General features: G+C 46.8%; 6 protein-coding genes across 6 annotated transcripts; 4 read left to right on the forward strand and 2 right to left on the reverse strand.

Annotated features, from left to right (window-relative positions):
* Positions 1-234: 234 nt before the first annotated feature.
* Positions 235-1,618, forward strand: N7511_009430 (uncharacterized protein; the record flags this gene model as incomplete). The annotated part of the gene is made up of 6 exons (XM_057131807.1): positions 235-358; positions 427-452; positions 506-527; positions 605-690; positions 751-1,121; positions 1,168-1,618. 6 exons carry the CDS (start codon positions 235-237, stop codon positions 1,616-1,618), a joined length of 1,080 nt encoding a protein of 359 aa, XP_056979795.1.
* A 3,089-nt stretch (positions 1,619-4,707) lies between these two features.
* N7511_009431 (type I polyketide synthase) lies at positions 4,708-13,267 on the reverse strand (the record flags this gene model as incomplete). Its single annotated transcript, XM_057131808.1, has 16 exons — positions 4,708-5,553; positions 5,607-5,927; positions 5,979-7,726; positions 7,780-7,868; positions 7,937-7,998; positions 8,056-8,397; positions 8,448-9,782; positions 9,848-10,369; positions 10,433-10,871; positions 10,933-10,963; positions 11,030-11,092; positions 11,146-11,266; positions 11,322-11,864; positions 11,930-12,089; positions 12,154-12,587; positions 12,647-13,267. The coding sequence occupies 16 exons, from the start codon at positions 13,265-13,267 to the stop codon at positions 4,708-4,710; spliced, it is 7,677 nt and encodes a 2,558-aa protein (XP_056979796.1).
* A 678-nt stretch (positions 13,268-13,945) lies between these two features.
* N7511_009432 (uncharacterized protein) lies at positions 13,946-14,831 on the forward strand (the record flags this gene model as incomplete). The annotated part of the gene is made up of 5 exons (XM_057131809.1): positions 13,946-13,959; positions 14,012-14,039; positions 14,102-14,120; positions 14,175-14,252; positions 14,305-14,831. The coding sequence occupies 5 exons, from the start codon at positions 13,946-13,948 to the stop codon at positions 14,829-14,831; spliced, it is 666 nt and encodes a 221-aa protein (XP_056979797.1).
* A 1,871-nt stretch (positions 14,832-16,702) lies between these two features.
* On the forward strand, positions 16,703-19,705 carry N7511_009433 (uncharacterized protein; the record flags this gene model as incomplete). Its single annotated transcript, XM_057131810.1, has 1 exon — positions 16,703-19,705. The coding sequence occupies one exon, from the start codon at positions 16,703-16,705 to the stop codon at positions 19,703-19,705; it is 3,003 nt and encodes a 1,000-aa protein (XP_056979798.1).
* A 394-nt stretch (positions 19,706-20,099) lies between these two features.
* On the reverse strand, positions 20,100-21,560 carry N7511_009434 (uncharacterized protein; the record flags this gene model as incomplete). The annotated part of the gene is given in 6 exon segments (XM_057131811.1): positions 20,100-20,459; positions 20,483-20,671; positions 20,711-20,873; positions 21,110-21,342; positions 21,358-21,474; positions 21,552-21,560. The coding sequence occupies 6 exon segments, from the start codon at positions 21,558-21,560 to the stop codon at positions 20,100-20,102; spliced, it is 1,071 nt and encodes a 356-aa protein (XP_056979799.1).
* A 1,629-nt stretch (positions 21,561-23,189) lies between these two features.
* N7511_009435 (glycoside hydrolase family 16 protein) lies at positions 23,190-24,469 on the forward strand (the record flags this gene model as incomplete). The annotated part of the gene is made up of 3 exons (XM_057131812.1): positions 23,190-23,551; positions 23,606-24,065; positions 24,131-24,469. The coding sequence occupies 3 exons, from the start codon at positions 23,190-23,192 to the stop codon at positions 24,467-24,469; spliced, it is 1,161 nt and encodes a 386-aa protein (XP_056979800.1).
* Positions 24,470-24,554: the final 85 nt, after the last annotated feature.

Genomic DNA, 24,554 nt, shown 5'->3' on the forward strand with positions numbered 1-24,554 from the left:
CGAAGCCCTACTTTGTCTCACTAGCTCCACGGAATGAAACCGACGATGGAAAGCCACTTCATAGGAGGAAAATAACTTGATTTAATTCATGCATAATGCGAGCTCATTGTTCCGAGAAATGGCTTGTTTGATACATAGGTATGCAGACCTGGCCCTTGGAGTGGAATTTTTTCCACTCAACACTGCAAGTGACAGTCGGGGTGCAATTGCATAGAACGAGCCCACGCACGCAATATGGTATCCAGCGACAATCTGCAGCCTCAGGCTATTGGCCTGATCTTCGCCTTTCCTTCTGTCGCGACCGTGGCTGTGGCTCTTCGCCTTTATAGCCGTACACTGACGCAGTCGTTTGCCGCAGGTCAGTTTGACATCCTCTTTCTAACTTTTTGTGTCGCTTATCGGAACTACAAATCTAACATAGTGCAGATGACTGGGTTATTTGCGTCGCAATTGTGAGTATTTTGACCGCTCAGACCAGGAGTTTAGAGGATTGACAGATCGGCAGATCATGTATTGGGCGGAGACGTGTACATCTTATAAAGGCAAGATCAGCATACTGAGATCGCTGTAGTGGATGAGGGTCATGAAGCTAACTATCTCATAGTGATTATCTACACGTATATCGGATACAATGTTTCGGACATACCTCTTGACTATTCCGCTACTCTTGGCAACAAATATGGCTACGCGGTAGGTCGATGCATTTTCTTTCTATTCCATCCAGTGGTGCTTTGTCGCTAACGGAGCCAGACCGAGCTCATTTACAATCCCATTTTGGCTCTCGTCAAAACCTCTATCCTGCTCTTCCTTTTGCGTTTGACCGGCCAAAAGAAGTCGGTGCGCCAAGCCATCTGGGGACTTTTGATCTTCAACGGCCTCACCGCTGTGGTCACATTCTTGATCACTGTTTTCCATTGCTTGCCTATCGCGGCCAACTGGGATGCAGCCTCATACCCTGATGCGGTCTGTCTCAATTTCGCAGATTTCGTCACCGGCACGGCCTCGGTCTCCATTCTTACCGATGTCCTGGCGTTAATTTTGCCTACCTGGATCGTATATCGACTACAAATGCAATGGAATCAAAAGTTGATGCTGATTGGTATTTTGTCGTTTGGACTTCTGTGAGTAATCCACCGAACGATCTGGATTCGTGACTAACAAACCAAGAACCGTGGTGGCAGGCATTATTCGCGTGATTCTCCTCGACAATTTCGACCGCCATTTACCCGAAAACTACACACACTCGGTTCTCTTTTGCGTGTCCACTATCGAAGTCGGTCTATCGTTTGTCGCTGCCTGTGCCCCCTCTTTTAAGCCTCTTATCACTCGACTCGTCCCCAAGCTCTTCGGCTCGACCCGAACCGGCCCGTACAACGGCTCCACCAACCGCAGCGGTCGGGGCTACAATCTCGAGAATGGGACAAACTTCAGTCGTCGCGGGAATGATCAAACTATCACCACTGTCGAGTGTGGTGACCATGAATTGGACCATGGGCCCAGGAAAATGAATTCCAAGAACATGATCACCATGACCACGCAGATGGAGGTTACATGGGGACAGTCTAATCGTGACGATCGGGATACTAGCAGCATGGAGAGTCTTGTACATGCAAAATAGAAAGCATTAATGAGCGATCGGATGCGCAAAGTTTTTTTATTAATATATTCACAATTTACTGACTCCTATCACAAAGTAGCCGTTTTGTAAAGCGCAAATCACGAGCAACTCATTGACCACCTATGGATGGAGGAAACCCTGCTGATCTCTATATTTTTGAAACTATCGTGCGATAATGGTGGGGCTGACTACATCTTCCAATGCCTGAGGGAGACCAAGGCAGTGAGAGGCTTCGGAGATGAGGTTTGGATGGGAAGAATCATAGCGAGTGTACCCGTGGACGGACCGATTATTTAATCCATCAAAGTTTAATTAATCTGTTGCAGCCTAAATAGTATCGTAATGGCTATTCAGGCGCTTCATCCAGTTGAAGTAAGAAGTTGCCCGTACGCCCGATGATGTAAATATAGAAAAAGAGCTGGTCCTGCACGCTTCATTTTCGTATTTGTTTTCTTGGTCAACCTTTGCCTTATATATCTCATATGCTTCGTTAGAAGATATCAACCGTATGCCTTATATTGCTGCTCAAGTCGTCCTTATAGGCCGAGAACATGATAGATTCTTGAGTAGTAAGAGAGGAACAATGCGATGCAACACGACTAGGAGATGTACATTATTTCCCGAATCTAATTTAGCGCCTAGGTAACTCGAATGAAAGAAAAATCTGAAACAACCTCAGCAGCCTGCCGGTATTGCTGCTTCCAACATTTTTCTGTGGTTTGAGAGCAAGGATGATTGTCATTCGGAAAGAGCCCATTTTGGAAGCGTGACAAGATCTCTTCATCATCCTGTAAGCTGTCAAGTTCAGGAAAAACCTCATTCCCGGTCATAATAAAGTAAATGACGGAACCAAGCGCAAAAAGATCGGTTGCCATACAGGCATAATCCCCATGGATTCGAGGCTGATATGACTTTGAGCACTCCCGAGAGAGTCCATCTAGTATTGTATCGCCATCAGCGGACTTAAGCATCCCCTGAAAGTCTGCAAGTAGTATATTGAGATTTCCATCAAGCAGGAGATTCCGAAGGTTTTATGTCACAGTGAATGACATGTTTTCCATGGATATAAGTGATTGCTTCGGCAGCCTGCTTACACCAGAGAAGCCTCGTATCGAGAGGCATAAATGACTGTGATGTGATATAATCGTTCAGGGAACCGTTGGATGCGCGCTAGAGAACAAGATCATTTTCCGTGAGGCCTTTGGAGGCGATAACCCGAGGATGGCTTCCAATAGCATCAAGAAGCTGGGCCTCTATTCGGATGCTCTGATAATCGCCCGGGATACATGGATATTTCAAGACTATGAACTCATCAATAGCACCGACGAAACACTCGCCACCGCGACCGATAATCTCTATAACCCCGGGGAGGTAATATCGGGGCACCTCGATAAATTCGACATTAGAATCAGGATTTATATGTTCAGTCGAGCCATTCTATAACCATAAGTAATCAACAAAGTCAACAATTAACTTACCCCTTGTTACTTACAATTGCTGAAATACGTGGAGAAGACGTATCATTCGTATCCAAATCACTGGTATGTTTTGTCCGACCTCGTAGGGCCTTGAAGATTGACCTAGATACGATGTCTAAGGGGTACCACATTACTTAGAATAGGTGGAAAGCCCGGGAACAAAGAATACATATGATAGATGACACGTTGTGGAGAGGAGATATGAAGAAGTGTTTGTGTCCCGATATAATGAAGGGAAGGGGCAATTATGCAAACAGGGCAAACCATCCAAAGTACCTAAATGACCCATAATATTGAAATTATTCGAATATAGTAACTAATATAGTAGGGACGAACTATTCAATTATACTACAATATTGTGCGTGGCCACCGCTTGACCTAAGAAGCAAAGAGCAGTGCTCATCGTCATTGACGTCTTATTGGATTGTGTACCCCCCTACCTGAAACGCTCGGCACTTTGGCATATATATACAATTATCAAAAAAAATTCTTTTGTTGGTAAGCTGAGGGGGTCACCTGGGCAGTGCAGTGGTCACGACTCGGGTGATTCTCACCCTGCTTATCACCTTGTTTATAGCGCACTCACCCTTCTCACCCATAGTATCTATCACTCTTAGAATTATTATAACCTACTCTACTTATTTCTCCTAACTAAGATAATCAGCACATACGACCACAGGGTGTGGAGAACAGGGCTTCCCGTCCGCTCAGCCGTACTTAAGCCACACGCCGGTAAGTTAGTAGTTAGGTGGGTGACCACTAGCGAATCCTTACTGTTGTATGTTTTTTTTCCTCACTTTTTTGCTTTGTTTGTTTGAAGTCGGCCAGTGTGGATGCTAGTTAGGTATTAAGCTAATTTTTAGAATCCGCTATACCAGGATCAGTAGCTCTTGCGAGTTCATTATCCACAGTTCCAAGGACAACCAAGATCATAGGGGCACAACGCCAAGGATTTCACCGTAATTTATGTTCCTAACATTTAATTTATTCAAGGCCCATAGGGGACTTTACATACAGGGGGACATAGTGAAAGTTGGTATAATATCAATTCGCTAGCTTTACAACGACCAGACCTTGCCGCACTGCTAGGGACTTGCCAGGAAGACTGGAAGAATTTTTGGAGGAAGACCCAGAGCCACCGTTTTCAGTGTGGATGAAGTGCTCCCTGTGCTCTACGTTTGGTGCGTGATTGTATATGCAGGGCATGGCTTGCCTGGAGAACAACTATTCGCTGAGACCCCGCGGCACAGGTATTTTTTAAGTTTATCATGTCATCTGGGCCTCAAAGATTCCTGTAAACAGACCCAAGATCGAATTGATTGAGTGTTCTGGGATTTCTTTACTAGCTTTTATTACATCTGGAGGTCAGATTGGAATCACTGACCAAGTGCGCCAATGCAGTTATATCCACTATTCTATTGACGAATATCAAATTGCCGCAATATTCAACTGGAGAAAGCTGGATGTTATTATTTATACTAGGAATTTGCCTATAACCTTCCCCTTTACCAGTGTGACGATGACTAGACAGCGAGTCTCAAGAACATAATCGACCCATGGCCATAAATATTCCAGCTTCCAGCCCTTCCACTGAGCAGCGCGGTAGAAATTCTAAGCTGTCCGCTTGGCAAAGATCTGCCCAGATGCCTGGTCAACAACGGCAGCAACCGTAGCTCCTCCCAGCATGTCAAAGACTGCGATGTCCACATTGAGTTCCTTTGAAAACCAGTTTCGAAGCTCCACTGCAACCAAAGAATCAATCCCATAACTATGCATTGGTTGCTTGCTTGAAAGCTCATCTTTGTTGATTCCCAAAGAGCTTGAAAGTTTAGTCGATAGCAGATCCATGACCACCACAGCTATTGCTTGCAATGAATTGGCAGAAGAGAGACTACTTCCCGCTCCACTAGAGCCTTGCTGAGATGAGTCTCCTCCTGTCTGGCTCGTATGGTCGGTCGCCAGAATCTGCCTAAAGGCAGGCTTCTGAAGCCAGTATGCTCCCTCGGGGTTGCGCTTGTACATTTCTTGAGAGGTCGTTAAGCCAAGTATGACTTGACAATCCCCCTGGGTTGGCCTAGAAGCTGATGTATCACAGTATATTGACAGCAGAGCATGAAGCTCCGGTTCAGTAACGGGAACAAAGGGGAGCTTTGATGCAAAGTGCTCTCTCAGAGAGGATGATTCGGCAACAGCACCAGCGGAGAGGAAAAAGCCCATGTTGAGAGATGTGGCACGCTCTCCTCGGGCCGTTCGGTAATGAGCTAGTGAATCCATGAAGCTGTTTGCAGCAGCGTAATTTGCCTGGCCTCGATTGCCCATAACACTTGAGATGGAGGAAATCATGATAAAGAAATCAAGACTAGAAGGGAGGAGTTGGTGTAGATTCCAGGTACCGGAAATCTTAGGAGCGGTAGCCTGCACCCATTGAGAGTGTGTCATTGATTCAAACATAGCATCCTAGTCATGGTAAGTGATCTAAGCTCCACTGCTGTAGGGAATTATTGAAATACCTGAAGAACCATTGTTGCCTGTATGCAGCCCTTGATCGGAGGCAGGACAGAAGAGGCGTCCCCAAGGACGGCTTCAAGCATTGAACGGTTCGTAATATCGCATGCGGGTGCTAGTACTTTGACCTGACGAGCGGACAGCTCCCGGATGAAGGACAATGCACCCTGACTGTGTGCCCCAGATCGAGACAACAAAAGCAAATACCTGGCTCCACACGATACCATCCATCTGGTAACATTTCGACCCAAGCCACCAAGCCCGCCAGCAACGATGTATGTTACGTTAGGATTAAAACTGTGATTTTGTTTCGGGGAAACGAGGGCCTATGTCACAAGTCAATATAAGGCTGGTAAACGAGAGTGAGGGAAAGGTACATCGACGAAATCATGATCGCGCATCTCAAACACAACTTTGCCAGAATTCTGTCCTCCTTGCAGAGTTCTGAGTCCCGTCTCCAATTCACCAATACCATATACTCGATGAGGCGTCGAGACCCGAAGGATACCGGAAGAAAAGAGTGGCATCAGGGCTCGCAGCGCATTGCCAATCATATGAGGCCTTTCGTGCGTTATCATTGCCAAATCAATCGCACTGAAAGTCACATTTCGCGCAAAGTGATACATATCAAGGGAACTGTGGCCCAAAATGTCTCTCTTCCCCATTTCAACAAATCGACCATAAGGGGCAATACACTCCCATGAACCAACGAGGCCTTCTCCAGACAGCGAGTTGAGAACAACATCAACACCACGGCCGTTAGTTATTTTCTTGACTCCAACGACAAATTTTGTATCTCGGCTGGAAAATATATGGGACTCAGGTATCCCGTAACGTTCCACCAGGAAGGCTTTCTTCTCCGAGTTTCCGACAGTAGCAATGACATTGGCCCCAAGGTATTGGGCGACTTGGACGGCTGCCTGGCCTGTTCCACCCGCAGCGGAGTGAACAAGTACGGTCTCACCATGTTGCACATTAGCGACCGACGCAAATGCATGCCAGGCGGTCACGAAATTGGTTGGAATAGCCGCAGCTTCAGCAAAGGACATACCCTTGGGTAATTTAATAGCGGCATCGCAATGTAATCGTGCATAACTACTGTATGTATCAAAGTCGCAGCCAGCAACGTGGTCCCCGACTTGGAAATTGACACATTCTTTGCCAACTCTTGTCACCACGCCGGCGCATTCGAAGCCTATATTTGTCTGATCCATCCGCTTAAGGAGGACTAAAATATCGCGGAAGTTGGCGCCAACTGCCTTCACCTTGATTTCAATCTTATCTGAGGGCAATGGTGAATTTCGAGCAGTATCTTCAACAAAGTGAAGACTGTCGAGCATACCAGATTCACTCAGAGCAAGCTTCAAAGGTGGTCCTGAATTCCATTGCTGGCGCTCTTGGCAGTGGGAAGCTTGAAGTTGTGCGACAGGTGCAGTGATATGGGGAGCTTCAACGAAACGTGGGATGTGCAAAACACCGGCTCGCTCAATGTATTCTGTTTCAGGTGTTGTAGAGGATGAGATGGCCCAGACCACTTTGGCAACCAGATTTGCTTGGAGTTCTGGACCAGCAAGGGATAATGTGGTGAAAACCCCTCGACTATCTTCCGAGTTGAGGACCCGGAAGAGTCCATCCACAACTCGAAGGAAAGGTGAAGAGTCGCTACCTGCATCAGATGTGACCCAAATTATCTTGTGACAGACAAGAGCCAGCTTTTGAAGCCGTTGAAAGATTGTAGGGTCCATATCAGCCAGTATTGAGCCATCCAATTCCAGAAGAACAATGCACACCAGGTCTTTGGGAGGGGATTCCGGGAGCTGTTTGTTTATCTGCCAATCATCCACACTGCTGGCTATATTTCCCAATTGGTGGTGTAGATTCTCGGCAAGGGCTTTTTGGGAAGCTCCTGCTGGATCCAGAAGCAGTGAGATGGGACAGGGACAAGGATCCTCAGGATTTTTAGGTTCCTGAACAGCGCTGGATATGATGACACTAATTTCATGAGAAGAGGTATCGTCGTGGTCGCAAAAGACGAGCTCTGAGCCAGAGAATCCATATTGCCGAAGAACCTCATCCCAATGGCTCTCATCGATGAGATTGCCGTACTGTCGGTACGATTCGGTGTCTGAAGGTAAATTTTTAGAAAAACGCCTGCGCCGAAAAGGGGACAAGACTTACGTATCCACCATCTCTCGTTCAGGCCATGAACAAATCCACTGCGGACTGACCCCGGGTTGACCATATCGATGATGGCAAGCTTTCCTTCTCTGTGAATATGATGTATTAGCCACTGAAACATCAAAAGAAATCCATCTTTATAGAGCATCCAACTTACGGCTTGAGCATGCTTCGGATTTTGTTTAAGGACTTCTCGATAGAAGTAAAGCCATGGAATGCCTGAACCGTTAGCATGGCAGATTATGCGGCGGAGAGGGAGAAGGGTTAAGACCATACCAAACACACAACAACCAGATCGTAGCCGGCATTTTCAGCGTCGTATAAGGCTGAATCAGTCTCAATGTTCAATTTGCTGAAGGAAACTCGTGGTCCGCAATTGCCCATTCGTGCTTCAAGAGCAGCCAATCGATCACCATCACTGTCGCTGATATCAAATTGAGCAAAACGTGGGATCACACGGGCATTGCTACTATCAACGGATAGACTTTCCAGAACATGATTAGAGATAGATACTATGCCGCCGTCAATCTCGAGTATCTTCATAGCGGGGTGCTTGTGCCCCAAGGCTCCGAGATAGGATTTCCAGCGGGAAATTCCCGGGGAATTCTCAAACTGCTCCTATGTAAGTGTTTGACCCTGGGAAAGCAAAGATGATGCTATAGACTTACCACTTCTTCATACGATACTCGGAGGAGATCCTGGTCCACGATGTCAGACCAGGGCTTGTTTGAACCGCTTCGTATGTGGTTTAGGAGAGCCTTTCCAACATCCACAAATAGCCGTCCCTGCTCACTGACATTTTCGACAGAGTCGCAAATTCTTTGAAATTCAGTATCATCCTGAATCTGTGATTGCCAGTAGGAGGAACTAAATGGTGAATCTCCCGCCATGTTTATCTGAATTTGTTGCTTCAGCCATTCCACGTATGACTGAACCTCTGCTTGGGCAAAGGTAGTTTTGCCTGTCTTTTCCATGGCGTTGATAGCACGTGAGATGAAACCTCCAATCATCAAGTCCAAATTCATGCGATCAAAGGTCAGCCCCGTTGTACCAGGGATACTCTTTTTGAAGAATTCGACGATTTCATCCTCTTTCAAAAGGGCCAAGTCAGGCCTCCACTCAATTTGATGACATTTTGACTCTTCAGAGGCGCGGCTGGGATTGCCAGCATTCTGTTGTGAATCGATCACGGTAAAAGTGACACCTTCCATTGCAATGAGAACGTTTTCAGCATTTGTGCTGACTGCTGCCAGACCAAATTTAGATTCTTGTCGGCCTGCATGCTGGAGCTGAGTTGAAGTTTTGAAAGATAAGGTTGTAGGGCTGCACAGGCCGGTATTCGATACCCACGCACGGTCAATACGAGTGGGGACTGCAGGTGCAGTTCTCTTCTGTCCACCCTGGGAGAGCAACACTTGGGTGCTTTGCATAAGCCCATCTAGTGTCGTTGGATGGATAGTGTATTCCTCACTCCAATTTGCTGGGCTTGGTGGCGTGTAAGTTTGAATCTCAGTCACCAGACTGTTATCTTGATCAGTCGCCATGGTCAAAATACATTTGAATGAAGATCCAAATTGGAAGTTGGCTGATTGGAGACTTCCATAGAATATCTCGCGATCGAGAAGAGTGGTTGATCGCTTGCTCATTTGGTGAAACTGGGCTAGGATATCATCATGCCCCACTGGGACATCACCATCACTCTTTCCAGTTTTGTCGATCACCGCTTGAATGAGTCCCATGCTGTGTTTAGTCCAAGACCCTTTGTTAGAAAACAGACCGAACTCATACCACCCACCGCTTTCTGGTTCATCGTCGCGCTGTGGCCGCATGGAGAACCGGGTGTCCACACTAGGAATGCCTGTAGGTATAACTAGGGCCGACATGAACTGCACATTCTTGAAATTGAACCCAGTGAGGGTAAGACTAGGATCCGTCAGCTGTTTGACAGCCTCAATGGCCATGCTGAGCATGCTGGCCCCAGGTAAGATAACTGTGTTGCTTATCTGAATCACGTCAATATGCATAAATCAGAAGTGATAAAATCATCAAAGGTAGTTACGACACATACTTGGTGATCCTTTACCCAAATCGGATCTGAAGGCTGAAGGATATTGCTCCAGTTGGGAAGCAATGGATTCCAGTCATCGTCAGGCCATCCTAGCATCTCGTGCCTTCCAAACCGACGGAACCTGAATCCTTTGCTGATGGGCCCTTCGCTCCAATAAGATTTGCTGTGATTGAAACAGTATGGTGGAAGATCGGTAAGCACCTTTGGTCGATACTTGGGAGCCTTTGAAGGTATATAATTGACTGCACTGAGATCGACAGGATATCCCAAACAGTGCAAATACGCCATGGTTTCCAAAGTGGTTTGTACTCCACATGCATTTCGCGTCAATAATGATAAATATCGGACGTCACTCTTCCGGCCAGCATCTCGTAGCATATCGCGACACGGGCCTCGCATCACAGCATGAGGTCCGATCTCAACAAAGGTATCAACTACCAGATGCTTTCGATGAGATCCATCCAGTTTTTTCGTTGAAGACACCGCGGAATTGGTGCAAAGCTTTTGGAATGCATCGAGGAACTGTACAGTTGATAGCAAGTTGGTAACCCAATAATCTGCCTTTCTTAATTGCTCGGGGCTCACCCATTCGCCAGTGACAGAAGAGACCATACGCGGTGAGCCTTCATCCCGACAGCGGGGCAAAAACTTATGGTCATCTCCCACACTTTCCTTGTAGGCGATTGCAATCTCCTCCATCTGATATGAGTGATAGGCTACTGGAATTGGTAAAATGCGCACGAAGACACCGTCTTCCTTCAGCCATGCGTGAAGCTCGTTGATCTGGCTGCGGTCTCCAGAAAGAGTGATTCCTTTGGGTCCATTGATACAGGCCACGGAGACTCGCAGTGGCTGTTCCATAGACTCGAATTTGTTCAAATAGGGTTTAAATTGCTCGGGTGATAGAGCGACAGCCATCATCGTCCCATTCGTGGAGGATGCAGTGGCTAGCTTCGCTGCCCATAAACCACGGAAATAGGCCAGGCGCCATGCAAATTCACGAGAAATGGCGCCGACACAATATCTGATGATAGATGTTATGAAAGAGGACAAATAAGGGACTCAAGAGGAATGAAATAACTTACGCGGCAGCTATCTCACCGGAAGAATGACCAACTACTACAGCAGGTCTTACTCCAAATGCAGAAACGAGGTCTAAAAGTGCAATTTGTACCGCCGTACAGAGTGGCTGCGCGAGCATCGGATCGTTAATCGATGACTTGGCTGTCTCTTTCTGCAGCTCACCTGAAATGGAAAAGTTAGGCCTCTGGTCAACTGCTCATAACAAAATTACTCACTGAGTAGATCCCATTCACAACCGAGACTTTTTAGATAGATGCCTGCCTCAATCAGGCTGTGGCGGTACATGGGGTACCGAGTCAGAAGTTCCCGTCCCATTGCCGGCCACTGCGCACCTTGCTATTCGAGGTTCCCAAGTTAGACTCTTGCTTCTATGAGTTTGTGATTCACTTACCCCTGAAAAGACGAAGGCCATGGTATGGGCTTCTTCACGTCGGATTGACGGAGCCCAGTCATTCGGGATGCCAGCCAATTTAGTTTTGTCGTCCACGAGGGCGTATGTCATCCATGCCAGACGACTACGTCGTTGGTTGAGCGTGTAAGCCAAATCATCCAAATATGTATCCGAGCCTGCATTTAAGCGTTCCTTGCTGAAATAACGTTCCCACGGCTCTGTAAAGCGAGTGATACCACCCTCATCTGCGGAAGACCAGGTCAAGATGCGAAGATTGGTCGGAAGCGAACTCAAATCTGCCAAGGTGTGAATACGGGCTCCAGTATTGTGAGTCCCATTGGTGTGAGCCCCGTTGGTGTTATAGTCTCCATTAGATAAATTATTGCTTGAAAAGGCGACGCTAGAATTTGAGTCAAGTCCAGTCTGCTTAACAAAGTGATAAGAATCGTCCAAAATGGCATGGGAATTTGTACCACCGAATCCAAATGAGTTGACAGATGCTCGTCGGGGCCCAGGCGCCCAAGTAATTGGTTCCGTGACAACCTGGATATCGAGGGGATTAAGTCAGCTATAAATACGGAATAATTTATTCAAATTTTACAGCATACCTTGAGGTTCAAATAGTCGAGGTCAATAGCCGGATTTGGAGAGTTGAAGTTTTCGCTGACAGGTGGAATGATCCCTTTCTCTAGAGATAGAGCGACCTTGATAATTCCAGCGATGCCACTACCACCTTCAAGATGACCGATGTTGGTCTTTACCGACCCCCTAGAATCAAATGGTCAGATACTAGTTATGCAGCACTTTCTTTATGACCAGCTAGGATACTCACACGTAAAGCGGGTCTTCCAATGACCGATGAGGCCTGAATAACGCGCCGATTGCTCGAGTTTCTATGGGGTCTCCAGTCGGAGTACCGGTTCCATGAGCCTCGAAATATCTGGTGGCAGCGGTATCCAATCCAGCCTCTCGATAGCAATCCTCCATAAGGTCGAGTTGGGCCTCACGGCTTGGATGCGTGATACCCGGCGTCCATCCGTCCTGGTTCGACCGAGTGGCGCGGATGACCGCACGGATAGTATGGCCATCGCGAATGGCATCCTCCACCGGCTTGATTATGAGAACTCCTATGCCTTCTCCGCGTCCGTAACCATTTGCTCGCTCGTCAAAGGTGAAGCATCTGTTGTCACGGGAGAGTACCCCGAGGTTGTCTAAAGCATTTGTAAATTCGCGAGCAAACATCAGGTTTGCTCCAACAACAAGTCCCTGCACAATACATGTCAGATATCCTCCGAGCTTTGGCCATAGTGTAATATTCAACTTACCGCTTTGGACACGCCACTCCATATTGACTGGCAAGCCATGTCCAATGCCACCAATCCGCTCGAACAAGCAGTGTCGACATTGACACTAGGTCCCTTGAGATTATAGAACCAACTGATACGGTTTGCGACCATGTTCATTGATTGACCGTACGCCGCATACTTCCCCCCTCTCTGGGGGTCCTTGGAGTAGAATGTGGCGTAATCGTTGGCCGAGCAGCCCGTGAAAACACATGTCTGACTTCCCGCAACTTGCTCCAACGTGAGTCCGGCATTTTCAAGAGCTTGGTAGGCTGTCTCTAAGACAATTCGCTGTTGAGGGTCCATTCCTTCTGCTTCTGCGGCAGGAAGAGAAAAGAAAGGTGCATCAAAGGCTCCCAGATCCCCGGAGATGAAGTGTCCCCCATCAACTCCTAGACTATCCATTCGAGTATTATCGGGATGATAATGTTTGTCAACACCCAGGCGATCAGAAGGGAATTTTGTAGAGGCACATCGTCGATCCATCATCAAATCCCAAAAATCATCTGAGGAGTTCACATCACCAGGGTATCGCAGGCCCATTCCAACAATAGCCAAGGGCTGATTGCTTGATTGCACATTTGGTTCATTTGTATGAGACATCCCGACGTGATAGTCGAGGGTTCTGAATTCAATGTAGGATAAAGTAAAGATGATTTTGCGGAAATGAGGGCAAAATGTCTTTTTATAAAGCTTCCCCCTCCAATATTTCGACCAAGACGGGATCAATAATGATCCTCCATACTATCTATCGTCTAGGCTTTCTATGGGGACAATAAGCAGCGGTCAGGCTTTGTGTGAGATCATATCTTCTCCCCACGTAACGCATGAGAAGAAACTTGGTTTAATCAAAGTTTATAGTCCAGAAATCGTGCATTTCAGATCTTCGCTACTGAATTCTTGGCCAAAGCCTGAGATGAGTCTAGTCGGGATTTACGAAAGAAAACCTGATGGATACGAGACTGCCATAGGGAAATCACCATGCTTTTTTCCCCACTTTGACTTCGAGACATTGATCGCCTTGCATCACGCTATGAAGAAGTGGATAAGTGGCTGCGGTTTGCGCAGATCTACCAAGATAATTATCGATATTCCAAGCGATATCTGTAGTCCCTCATCGTGGAAGTCTTCGTCATCGTACATCGTGCCCTGATGGATATGACCGCTCAATGGGGCGCTTAAAAGCCAGCTGAATCTAACTATGAGATTGGAACAGTTTTCACGAGTCTCATCCAATTTTTCTTACCAAAATCCACGTCATAGCCATCTCGGTCTACCAAAATGCGTTTTCTGTGGTATGTGAGCCTGAATACAGGGCAGTAATTTTCGGTCTGCTGAATTTCACAGTTTGCACGGAGTTGGGACCAACTCGAAGGTAAGGAATCTGTGGCATGCCCCATCAGGCGAGACATAAACCAAATGACTTACTTCTATAAGGTTCTCGAAATACAAACAGGTTCGTCCTCAAATACTTGCTTGCACAGATATGCTGATTTTTGTATCTTGTCAGCACCTTTACGCTATGAGATTGGTGATGGCCATACCTATGACTTTGTGGAGGGCATTTTTCCATATGAATTGGCACCTGGTTTGTCCATTTCTCGCCATTCGTTGCGGCTTATTTTCTTACCGTAATTTAGAGATACGGGACCTCGTTGTGGCCGATGACCAAGGATTTTCCTATTTTGACCCACATTCGGTCTCTGCTTCCCTTCAAGCAGTAAATGACCTAGAACGTTTCATTGAGGAGGAAGGGCCCTATGATGGGGTTCTGGGATTTAGTCAGGGAATGATGTTGGCGTGCACGCTTCTGATGCGCAAGGTGCAGGAGAAAAAGGCGCTACCGTTCAAGTGCGCGATTTTCTTCTCGCCTCGCATGGCACCATTGGACTATGTGGACCTCGGGAGAGGTAAATTTACGGAGATCAACCCACTCGATATAATCGACAAGATCCGTATTCCGACAGCTTTGGTGTGGGGTTCAGTCGATCCACATGCAGCGAAAGCGATTGAGTTGCAACAACTATTTCCGCCCGAGATTTTGTCAACAGTTGTTCATGATGGTGGCCATGAAATCCCGGGATATGCTTTCAAGGATGCGTTGGCAGAAACGGTGAAGGTCATTCGGAGAACGACCGATGAGGCTGGGCGAACTTTCTGCACCTGAAGTGGAGCAAGAATCCAACTATTTTTCTCTTTTTGTGGATAAGATTGAGCTTTCAATAAACAAAAACCTGAAAAGCGATAGAGACAGTTGATTTGCATGCTCCTATAGAACAATTTCCATCTGATGCGTTTCATGAAATCAGCATCTAGCATGAATAGCGCGATCGCCGACCCCTTGCTAGCGCTGCAGCTCTCGACATTGAGAGAATCAGCCACCCTTGCAGATCCATCTCCATCACTGTAGTATACAAAGTTTATAGAAACTCAGTATCTACGATCCAAGAACCCGATAGAGTGGATCTGATATCATTTAGCGGTGAATACGGTGATCAACAAATTCAAGGTACCGACCATGCTCCAGCTGTCGTTGTCAGCCTCCAGAAGCTCGTCTCCCTCATTGCTTTTTGGCTCTATAAACAAAACAAAAATTGTTAATGTAATTGAATGACCAGTAATACAGTATTCAAATCGAACCTAAATATTTGCTGTCGATCGGGTTTGTTTTCGAACATAACAAAAGGTCCAGACGCACATCCATCCATGCATCTTGACGTGCTTACATAATGTGAAGTCAGAAATTCCATAACGAGTTATTAGTGCTATCCTGCAGCATTGGAGGGCATACATCTCGTACAGAACTTGGAAGCCATGGTGTTCGCTCTCGGATTCCAGTAATCTGGTACACATCCAGCAGCCACGCCACATGCAGACTCGTCCGGGAATGTTTATTTGCACCTCATAAATCAGGCTGAGGCGCTGAATGCGAAGCACCCGCGAACATGCCATTACGATAAGCTTTCGCACAGGCTCAGTCTAGGCCAGGTTTCTCTGGCAATGAAATATTCTGCGTGGATACAGGTCCTCGAGATGCAACTCAGCTTGGCTCATGTCATCTCTACCGATTGGCCTGTCAAACAAAAGATTTAACTTCTTCATATAGCTCCTTTATGCTATGAGCTTGGCGATGACCATACTTGCGCCTTCGTGGAAAGAAGCTTTTCTTATGAGCTGGCGCCCTGCCATATCGACGGACTTTACGAAGATCAATGCCAAGCAGGTTTCTCAAGCCATCGGGATCCCAGCAAGTTGGGTCTCACTCAGTGGACCCACAAGGCCGTAATCTGTAATGCGAGTTGCAGGAACTAGTCAATAGAGAGGGTCTCTTGACGTACATTCACGACGGGCGGTCATGGGACCCCAGGATCTGCATCGAAGAAGGGGCTACTAAATATGGTATATGATCGGGAGACCGAATATTCAAATTATTTTTTTTGAAATCCTTCCTAGTGGATAAGCGTGAAGCTCGAGACCTTGTTTTCGCTTGCATGAAATTACGGTTTATACAATTTTGAGATGCTACTAGAGATCTACACTGCATGACCGATTAATGAAGGACCAATCATAAGTTTCGATCATGCAGCTTCTGAGATCTTAGGGCAAGAAAGCGGCTGCATAGGATCAGCGTGCAAAAAGTCAACTCTGAATAAATCTGAGTAAGTCACTGATTATAGGCCCTAATTTTGGGCCTTTCACCGGTAAATATAGATCAATTCTAGGGGTTGGCAATATTGTCTTTGTATGAGAGACCTCACATACAGTACACATCTCCAGCGTTACATCACTGTGGGCACGCCTATATCGATAGTCGGGAGCTTTATGAATCCCAAAAATGCGCTGCAAGGGTTCATTATGACGATTCTGTCGCTTCACACCCCATCTCGCAGCATGAAGCCCCTCTGGCGAAAGAACATACTAGTCTTTAAATCGTAGCCTTCAGGCCCCCCAGAGGATACTCCGAGTGAATCATTGCGTTATTCCTAATCTATTCGTCAAATCATACTTGCTTTGCCAGGGTGTATCCTCGCCCCAGAGATGACCTCCAACAGTTCTAAAGCTTTCCAATTTTGGAAGAACACCGACCTTGGAAAGGCCTTCGATCAGGTTGATCTCCCACCAGAAGTTATCAACCACTCATTCAGCGGGTCTGGCAGCCAGAAAGATCCCTACATTGTCGGCTGGCTGTCTGACGACAAAGACAATCCAATGAACTTCTGTGGAACTAGGAAATGGCTACTCAATCTGCTTGGTGCTTTTTCTGCCTTTACAGTTGCTCTCGCGTCCTCAGCCTATTCAGGTGCGCTAGCCAAAATTGTCGCACATTTTGCGGTCACTGAGGAGATCGCGCTGCTGGGGGTCTCGCTGTTTGTCATTGGCTTTGCTGTAGGTCCTCTTCTGTGGGCTCCGCTCAGTGAAGTCTATGGTCGTCGTTATGCTTATATCGCAAGTGGTGCCGCGCTGACCGCGACTCTGGCTGGTACCGCCGGGGCGCACAACATCGAGACGCTACTTGTTTTGCGATTTCTTTCCGGGAGCTTGGGCTCTGCGCCCATGGCTATCTCTGGGGGATTAATTGCAGACCTTTTTCCTCCAGCCACTCGGGGTCTGGCCCTCGGGCTTTTTGTGGTTGCCCCTTTCTTAGGGCCAGCCTTGGGCCCTATCATCGGCGGCTTTATGGTGGAAAGAGCAGGATGGCGCTGGGTTCAAGGACTTCTGGCTATTATCGCATTTGTTCAATGGCTGACCTTGTTTCTTTTCTTGCCTGAGACATACTCGCCTGTTCTTTTGAAACGGCGAGCGCAGCGACTGTCTAAGAACACTGGCCATGTATATCGCACGAGCATGGAGATGAATCATTTTGGCTCAAGCTTGATGGTGACCCTGTCTCGACCGTGGGTGCTTCTATTTCGTGAACCTATTGTGCTTCTCATCTCATTATATATGTCCATAATCTATGGGACTTTATATATGTTCTTCGCTGCATACCCGATCATCTTCCAGAAGATACGTGGTTGGAGCGAGGGGCTTGGTGGACTGAGCTTTTTAGGGATTATGGTCGGGATCCTGCTCTCCATTCCAGGCATGTTTATCAGCCACGCTCGTTACCAAAAGAAGGCATCCAAGGGACCCAAACGGATGGCTCCGGAGACGCGTCTTCCCGATTCCTTCATAGCTAGTGTTGCCCTCCCAATAGGGCTCTTCTGGTTTGCCTGGACTAATTCTCCTACTATTCACTGGATTGTGCCTATCATGGCTGGTCTTCCGTTTGGATTTGGGTGCATCATGGTATTCTTGCCTTGCTTGAACTATCTAGTGGATTCTTATACGATTTATGCAGCCTCGGTGATTGCAGCAAATTCTGCCTTGCGTTCAATTTTCGGTGCAGCATTTCCTCTCTTCACGGGAGTCATGTACGAAAATCTCGGGATTCATTGGGCAGCTTCCGTTCCTGCATTCATGGCACTGGCCTGTGTCCCCATACCGTACCTGCTCTTTGTTTACGGGGCTAGCATTCGAAAAAGATGTCATTATGCCGCTGAGGCAGATGCCTTCATGGAGCGCCTTTTGAAAGTCGCCGAAGCATCGACTGGGCAGACAGAAATCAAGTCCAAAGATAATGAAGTGAACACCAAGAGCCGCCTTCCAGAACAATCTATTCCTCAATTGACTTCCTTGGAGCGCATTGGTCTCAAAGTCTGGGTACGCTACCTCTTCGTCTTTGATCTTGGAGAGGAATATGACATCGATGAAGTATCCAGGATCATTCGCGCGGGATATTCGTCATTGCAACAGACAGTCCGCCTGGCAAACTGTGAGGCTGTTCCCGACCTTGACTGGAGGCAAAGAGGTGTCTTTAAGCTTCAACCTTTGAGAGACGACGACTTTGAAGGCGTGGTTGTGAAGGACCTTCGGCAATCTGATGCTTTCCCGTGGAGCCATAAAGAGCTGAAGGAGAGATCTTTCCCCGTGGCTGCCTTTGATGCCAATCTTATATGTCGCCAGTCCGTTTTTCCTAAACCCGGTGACCGTCTTCCAACCTCTCTTGTGCAAGCAAATTTCATCCGTGGGGGACTAGTGCTAAACTGGTGTGCCTTGCATTTGGTTGGAGATGGTGCGTCCTTCCACCTTTGGCTAAAGATTTGGGCCGATGGTTGCCGACGAGCGCAGCACGAGAGCTTGGGACCTCTTTATCTGGATGAAGCTATTTGGAATGACAGAGAGGCTTTGATGAAGCCAGCGGGTCACAACAAGGGCCGACTCGAAAATCACCCGGAGTATACTTTAGTCGATGTTTTACCTGCTAGTGGTCCACCACCGAAGGCGACGGATCCCAACCAACGAACACAGTTGTTCTACTTCTCTCCCGAGTCTCTTCAGGCTTTGAAGGAGGAAGCGTCCCCTAAAAATTCTACCGAGCTATCAGATCAGAAATGGATATCAACAAACGATGCCGTGTCGGCCTTGCTTTGGCGTTCTGTACAAACCATCCGAAATCCTCTAGATACCCTCGAAGGAGATCCAATCTCAGTTTTGAGTATCTCGATGGATGGAAGGAGCCGCATGGAACCAAAAATACATCCTGATACCTTGGGTTGTTGTCTATTGTGGAGCGCACCTTCAGTATCGATTCGCAAGATGCTACAATCGCTTAATTTGGCTGATTTGGCAACTATCATCCGCAAGGCAGTTTCAAAAGCAGACAACCAGTATACCGATGATGTGATGACTCTTATAGATAATCTTGACGATACTAGATGCCTGGCATTGACAGCTGGTCTTGACAGTGCCGGAGTCAACTGCACGCAAAGCTCCTGGGCCTCCTATCCTCTTTACTCTCTTGATTGGGGCTCCAAACTCGGTCACAACATGACTTCTGTACGAATGCCTGGTAATGGGCCTCTCGATGGGATACAGATTATCTTACCAATGTTACCGGATGGAGGTATGGAGGTTCTTGTCGGTGTTGATACTACTTTGCTGGACAATCTCCTGAACGAACCTCTTTTGAAAAGATTTGCGGTCGCAAGATCCCTTTAGTTTTACGAAGAGCCAATTTCAACTTGAACAAAGTCATAAGAAGAAAGGTTCTTTTTTCAAGCAATGCAGTAATCACACAAATGCCAAGTAGCCTTGAATAAAAGGTGAAGTGCTAAAAAGCCACCCCCAATTGCTAGAAAGCCACCCCTAAGAAGAGGCATAGCGGTCGAAGTCCTAATGGACCAGACCACAGATAACGGTGGGCACCCTGAACTTTTTCAGGGTGATGATCTTGAAGGGACTTGCTACACACACCATTATTATGCGCCTGGGATCCAACCAAGTGCTACACCGGGCAGCAATTGAATGTTGGGTAGATATCATATTGTGGAAGTGTTGGGAAAGTTGACTGTGGTGGAATGTCTTCTAGAGAAAGACGAGCATTGTTTACATTTCATTTTCCACATAAATCTCCAAGTTCAACACCAGCTTGAGCACATAAATTCCTGAGCTGGTCCCTCATACTAGCACACCATTCGCCAATATCTAATTCGTTTAGCACTAGAGAAATGCCACGAAGATTTGGAGTGCACGCTTTCCAATCTTTCATCCATGATTGAATAAGGCCGAAAACGGCGTAATCCATCCAATTCCACCTAGGCAAATGGGGTGCACTTATTCCATCCAGATTTTGATTCCTTAAGTCGTACGTGAGGGTGATAAATTCGACGTTCTTTGGGATCATTTCCTGGACTCGCTTCGTTGTGTCTTGTGTAAATCCTACTAGAAACGCTACAGTAACGGGGTTTGAAGTCTCGTAAGCTTATCCAAATTAACCAAAGCATATAGCGAGCCCTTTATCTGAACGGCAGGATTAAATTGATCGCTACCTCCGAGGTCAACCATAGCAAAAATGGTTAAATCCTCTAAAGTATCCCGAATATAAGATATCGTAGCACTAAGAGAATCAAGATCGATGATAGGCGTATTAACCTTATCATCGATACCAGAATCGTAATAGAATTCCTAGCGAATATTTGTAACACTTTTAGTAATTAAAAGCACTTCGTATAGGTATGACTCCCGGACTACGGTCAATTCAAGTGCTTTCAGCCTCGATAGAATAGAATAGGTAAGTTTGCTATATTTCGCATAAACGAAACCGGAGTTTGGATCGCGACTCTCATCCGTTGAACGCTTAGTAAATGAAAGAATGGTAAGATATCTTCTGTATTTTTGACACTTTTGTCGCGCATGTAATAGCGGTTAAGAGAGGGAAGAAAAGAAACGTCTTAAAGATGCCGAAATTCTAGGAGCCGATGATCTACAGGCTCATAAATGGCTGAACGGAGTACTATCCTAATAATTGCACTCTGTTTAACAAAAGTAGATTCAAGATATAAGTATCTTAGATTTGATAGCTACGCTAAAAGGAGAGCTACCAAAGCATCTATTTTACCTTACGACAATCCTTCTATCCAAAGCTCACTAAAGCGCACTCTGGTTTTCCGGACAAAAGCAATGGTTTTGTCTATCTCGGCGCTGGAAACGGGGACTCTAGAATCAATGCAGTGCTTCGCACCCAGAGACGAGACATTGCCTTTGAGGTAGAGGTTTGTGATGTAACCAGACAGCTGAGGCCTGCAAAGGAGTGTCCGTAACAATTGAGTGATTGGGGGAGGAGATTCGGATTTTCGCTAGATCCACGTAACCCTCGAGTAGAGGAGTGGCTCAGTGAATGCACGGATACTTTTGTTCACAAGACATAGTACACGGAAATCAGCACGTGAGAGGAACTCGACCACCAAATGGAATATTTCCGCCGGAAGCTATCCAAGCCGGATGGCGTTTGATGTTTCTATTTCCATTAGCTATGTGCTTGGAGGTACGATCGTTGACTACAGACCGGTCTCATTGCTAGTGACAGCTTTGGTGTAGATCCTAGAGGGCACTTTATCTCATGTATTTGTTCACTAGTCAACGTGTCAGTTGCACGCCGTTTTGTTTTGGACAGTGAATCAGGACACTTGAAGGACAGGTGGAATTGATGGAAATCCTGGAGAGCAGATGAGCGAGTAGGGTGCCTGAGGAGTTCTCGAAAAAAGATCGAACGCTGGGATTAAGACTAGGGACTTGACTAGCTTCATCTAGGAGTGATATCTGTAATACGCCAATACCCTATTTTCTTTTCGCCACGCCGCTTCGCCCCGGGGCCCGGTCAAATGTTTAATCATGGTAATAATATCCCGAGGTGGGATGGGACTGATGAATACCGATGATAGAGAATGAATGTGAGCATGGCTACCACGTATTCGGGGGTGTGGGGAGAGAGAAGAAATAGAGAGGCGAAGATGGGCGAATATATAGCCTGATCAAGCATGGCAAAAAAAATCCATGGGTAAACAACTGGAGCAGGATGATGCTATTCACGTGATTGTCACATGATCAATTTTCTAACAGATATGAAAGACTTAATTAGGACTACAGTAGCTCCTTGCACCATATCGTTTGTATGGAGTATTGTAATCGTAAATGAAGCTATTCGCACCTTATAAATTACCGTTCCACTCTTTCTAGGCATTGAGTCCGTGCAGAGGTTGATACGATAACTGGCCTTATGACCTTAGCTTGTTTCAAGGCTATAAGGCTGTGACGCGACCGAATGATAACATACGGAATTACGCTATTTGGGTCATGATGGGAAATGTACATTTTGTTGTACGGGCTGAATATTTGGGTGCGGAATATTCAGGTGGGTGAATATCCGTCCTGAGTGCCCTGAATTAAGCGGCGAGGCGCCCATGCCCGAACCATGGGCGCTAGGTGACCACCACCTTAGACTTGCTGTTGTATGTTTTTTTTGTTTTTCTCACTTTTTTGCTTTGCTCGTTTGGTTTTTTTTTTTTTTTTTTTTTGAGAATGTTGAGTAGTCTGTGGTAATTCTTTTATATCAAAGGAAATCCGACTTTTGAGTTGTTCGTGAGCGGACCTGAAATTGGGAGAGAGGTTTGGAGACGTATATAAGTTAGTTGTCGGATTCTACAGGACGTGCAATTGCTATCGCTATCAGGACGAGGATCTTCTCACACCAGCCACAGCTTCAACAAGTGCTAGAGGTCAGAAAGGCTGGGTCCAGGGATCTTGCGACCTTGGGTCGAGAGCCACTTGTCAATAGCGGAGAAACACACCACAAATGAGAACCTGGAGGCAACGGGAAACAAACCTCAGTCGGTAGGAATCTGCACTGTCCCTTATGAGATATGGCCATGGAGTGCCGGGATGGCAACCGCCCCACTTATCTAACGCGTGGCCTGCTTTCTTGGCCGCGGATCCTGTCATCCCAAGCCCTGCTTGCATACGCAGTCTGTTTTTAGGCCGTGCAATTTTTCTCCCATAAATCTTGGGCTGTGGCTTGTATTTCCTACATTACTATTCTTCCGTGTCTGATTGACCTGAGCTGATCAGGTGGTGCTGGTTGCTGATTCGCAAAGCGCTCGCTATACTATCAACTATCCAACTGACCCGTCGAGAATTCACAACCACAATGCTTGACCATTATGCCCAGAATGACCATGGGGCATTCCAAACGGGAGGGCAATTACCCCAATCGGGATTCTCAAGGGCTAGTCAACCGCCTGCCTATGGATCGTGGAGTGAAGAAGTCGGAAGCCAATACTCAAGATGGGATCCTCGAGGATGGTCTGTGAAAAACAAAATCCTTCTTGCGGTCGGAATCATTGTGGTTATTGTCGCTGTTATCGTGGGAGCTGTTCTGGGAGTGCGAGCCAACCGATATCCCAACTACTCTTCATTGGACTACAGCCTGGTAGATACCTACTCGGGCTCATCCTTTTTCGACAATTTTGAATATTACACTGACGCAGATCCAGCCAATGGATTTGTCCAGTATGTCTCCCATTGGGAATAATGCGTGACATATGGCGCTAACTCACTTTTTAGATACATTGGTCGGGCTAACGCAGAGTGGCTCAATCTCACATACGCCACTGACACCTCTGCCATTCTGCGAGTGGATACGACTTATAATGGATCAGAAGCTGCCAGTGGGCGCCAATCTGTGAGGATTACATCTAATAACACCTATGCGGATGGTCTTTTCGTCTTCGACATCTTGCACACTCCGTATGGATGTGGCACATGGCCTGCATTATGGCTTACAGACCCCGACAACTGGCCGGCGCATGGAGAGATCGATGTCGTAGAAGCTGCCAACAAGGGTGTTTACGGGAACCAAGCAACTCTCCACACCTCTGAAGGGTGCTCAATGGGTGTCAAGCGGAAAGAATATGGTTCCGTGCAAAACAAGAACTGTTACTATGAGGCCAATGATTATTCCGGCTGTGGAGTCAAAGGTACCCAAAGCACATACGGCCCTGAGTTCAATTCAAACGGAGGCGGAGTAAGTCGTGATATCACCTACACAACTCTCCATGAATATACCTGGCTAACATTGTGACTTGATAGGTCTATGCGATGGAGCTTCGTGACGCCGGTATTCGAGTCTGGCAATGGGCTCGTTCCAGCATCCCATCTGATGTGACATCAGGCAGCCCCGACCCATCAACCTGGGGGGAAGCCTTCGCAGACTTCCCCAATACGGATTGTGATATGGGATCTCATTTCAAGAACCAGAGTATCATCGCTAATATCGACCTTTGCGGTGATTGGGCTGGTGCGACCACGTACTATACTGATCAAAGCAGTTGTTCCGGTACATGTGAGACATATGTGCGAGACAATGCTGATCAGTTCAGTACAGCTTATTGGGAGTTCAGCAGTTTCAAGGTTTATCAAGCCAGTTGATCTTGATGGTGCTGGTTTCCAACCTTAATTGACTTTTTAGCGAGCTTTTTGTATTAGACCCCTCAGAATTACTAGCGACGAATTT

Source organism: Penicillium nucicola (assembly GCF_028828085.1).
Source record: "Penicillium nucicola strain IBT 29836 chromosome Unknown utg000010l, whole genome shotgun sequence".
Taxonomy (NCBI): Eukaryota; Fungi; Ascomycota; class Eurotiomycetes; order Eurotiales; family Aspergillaceae; genus Penicillium; species Penicillium nucicola.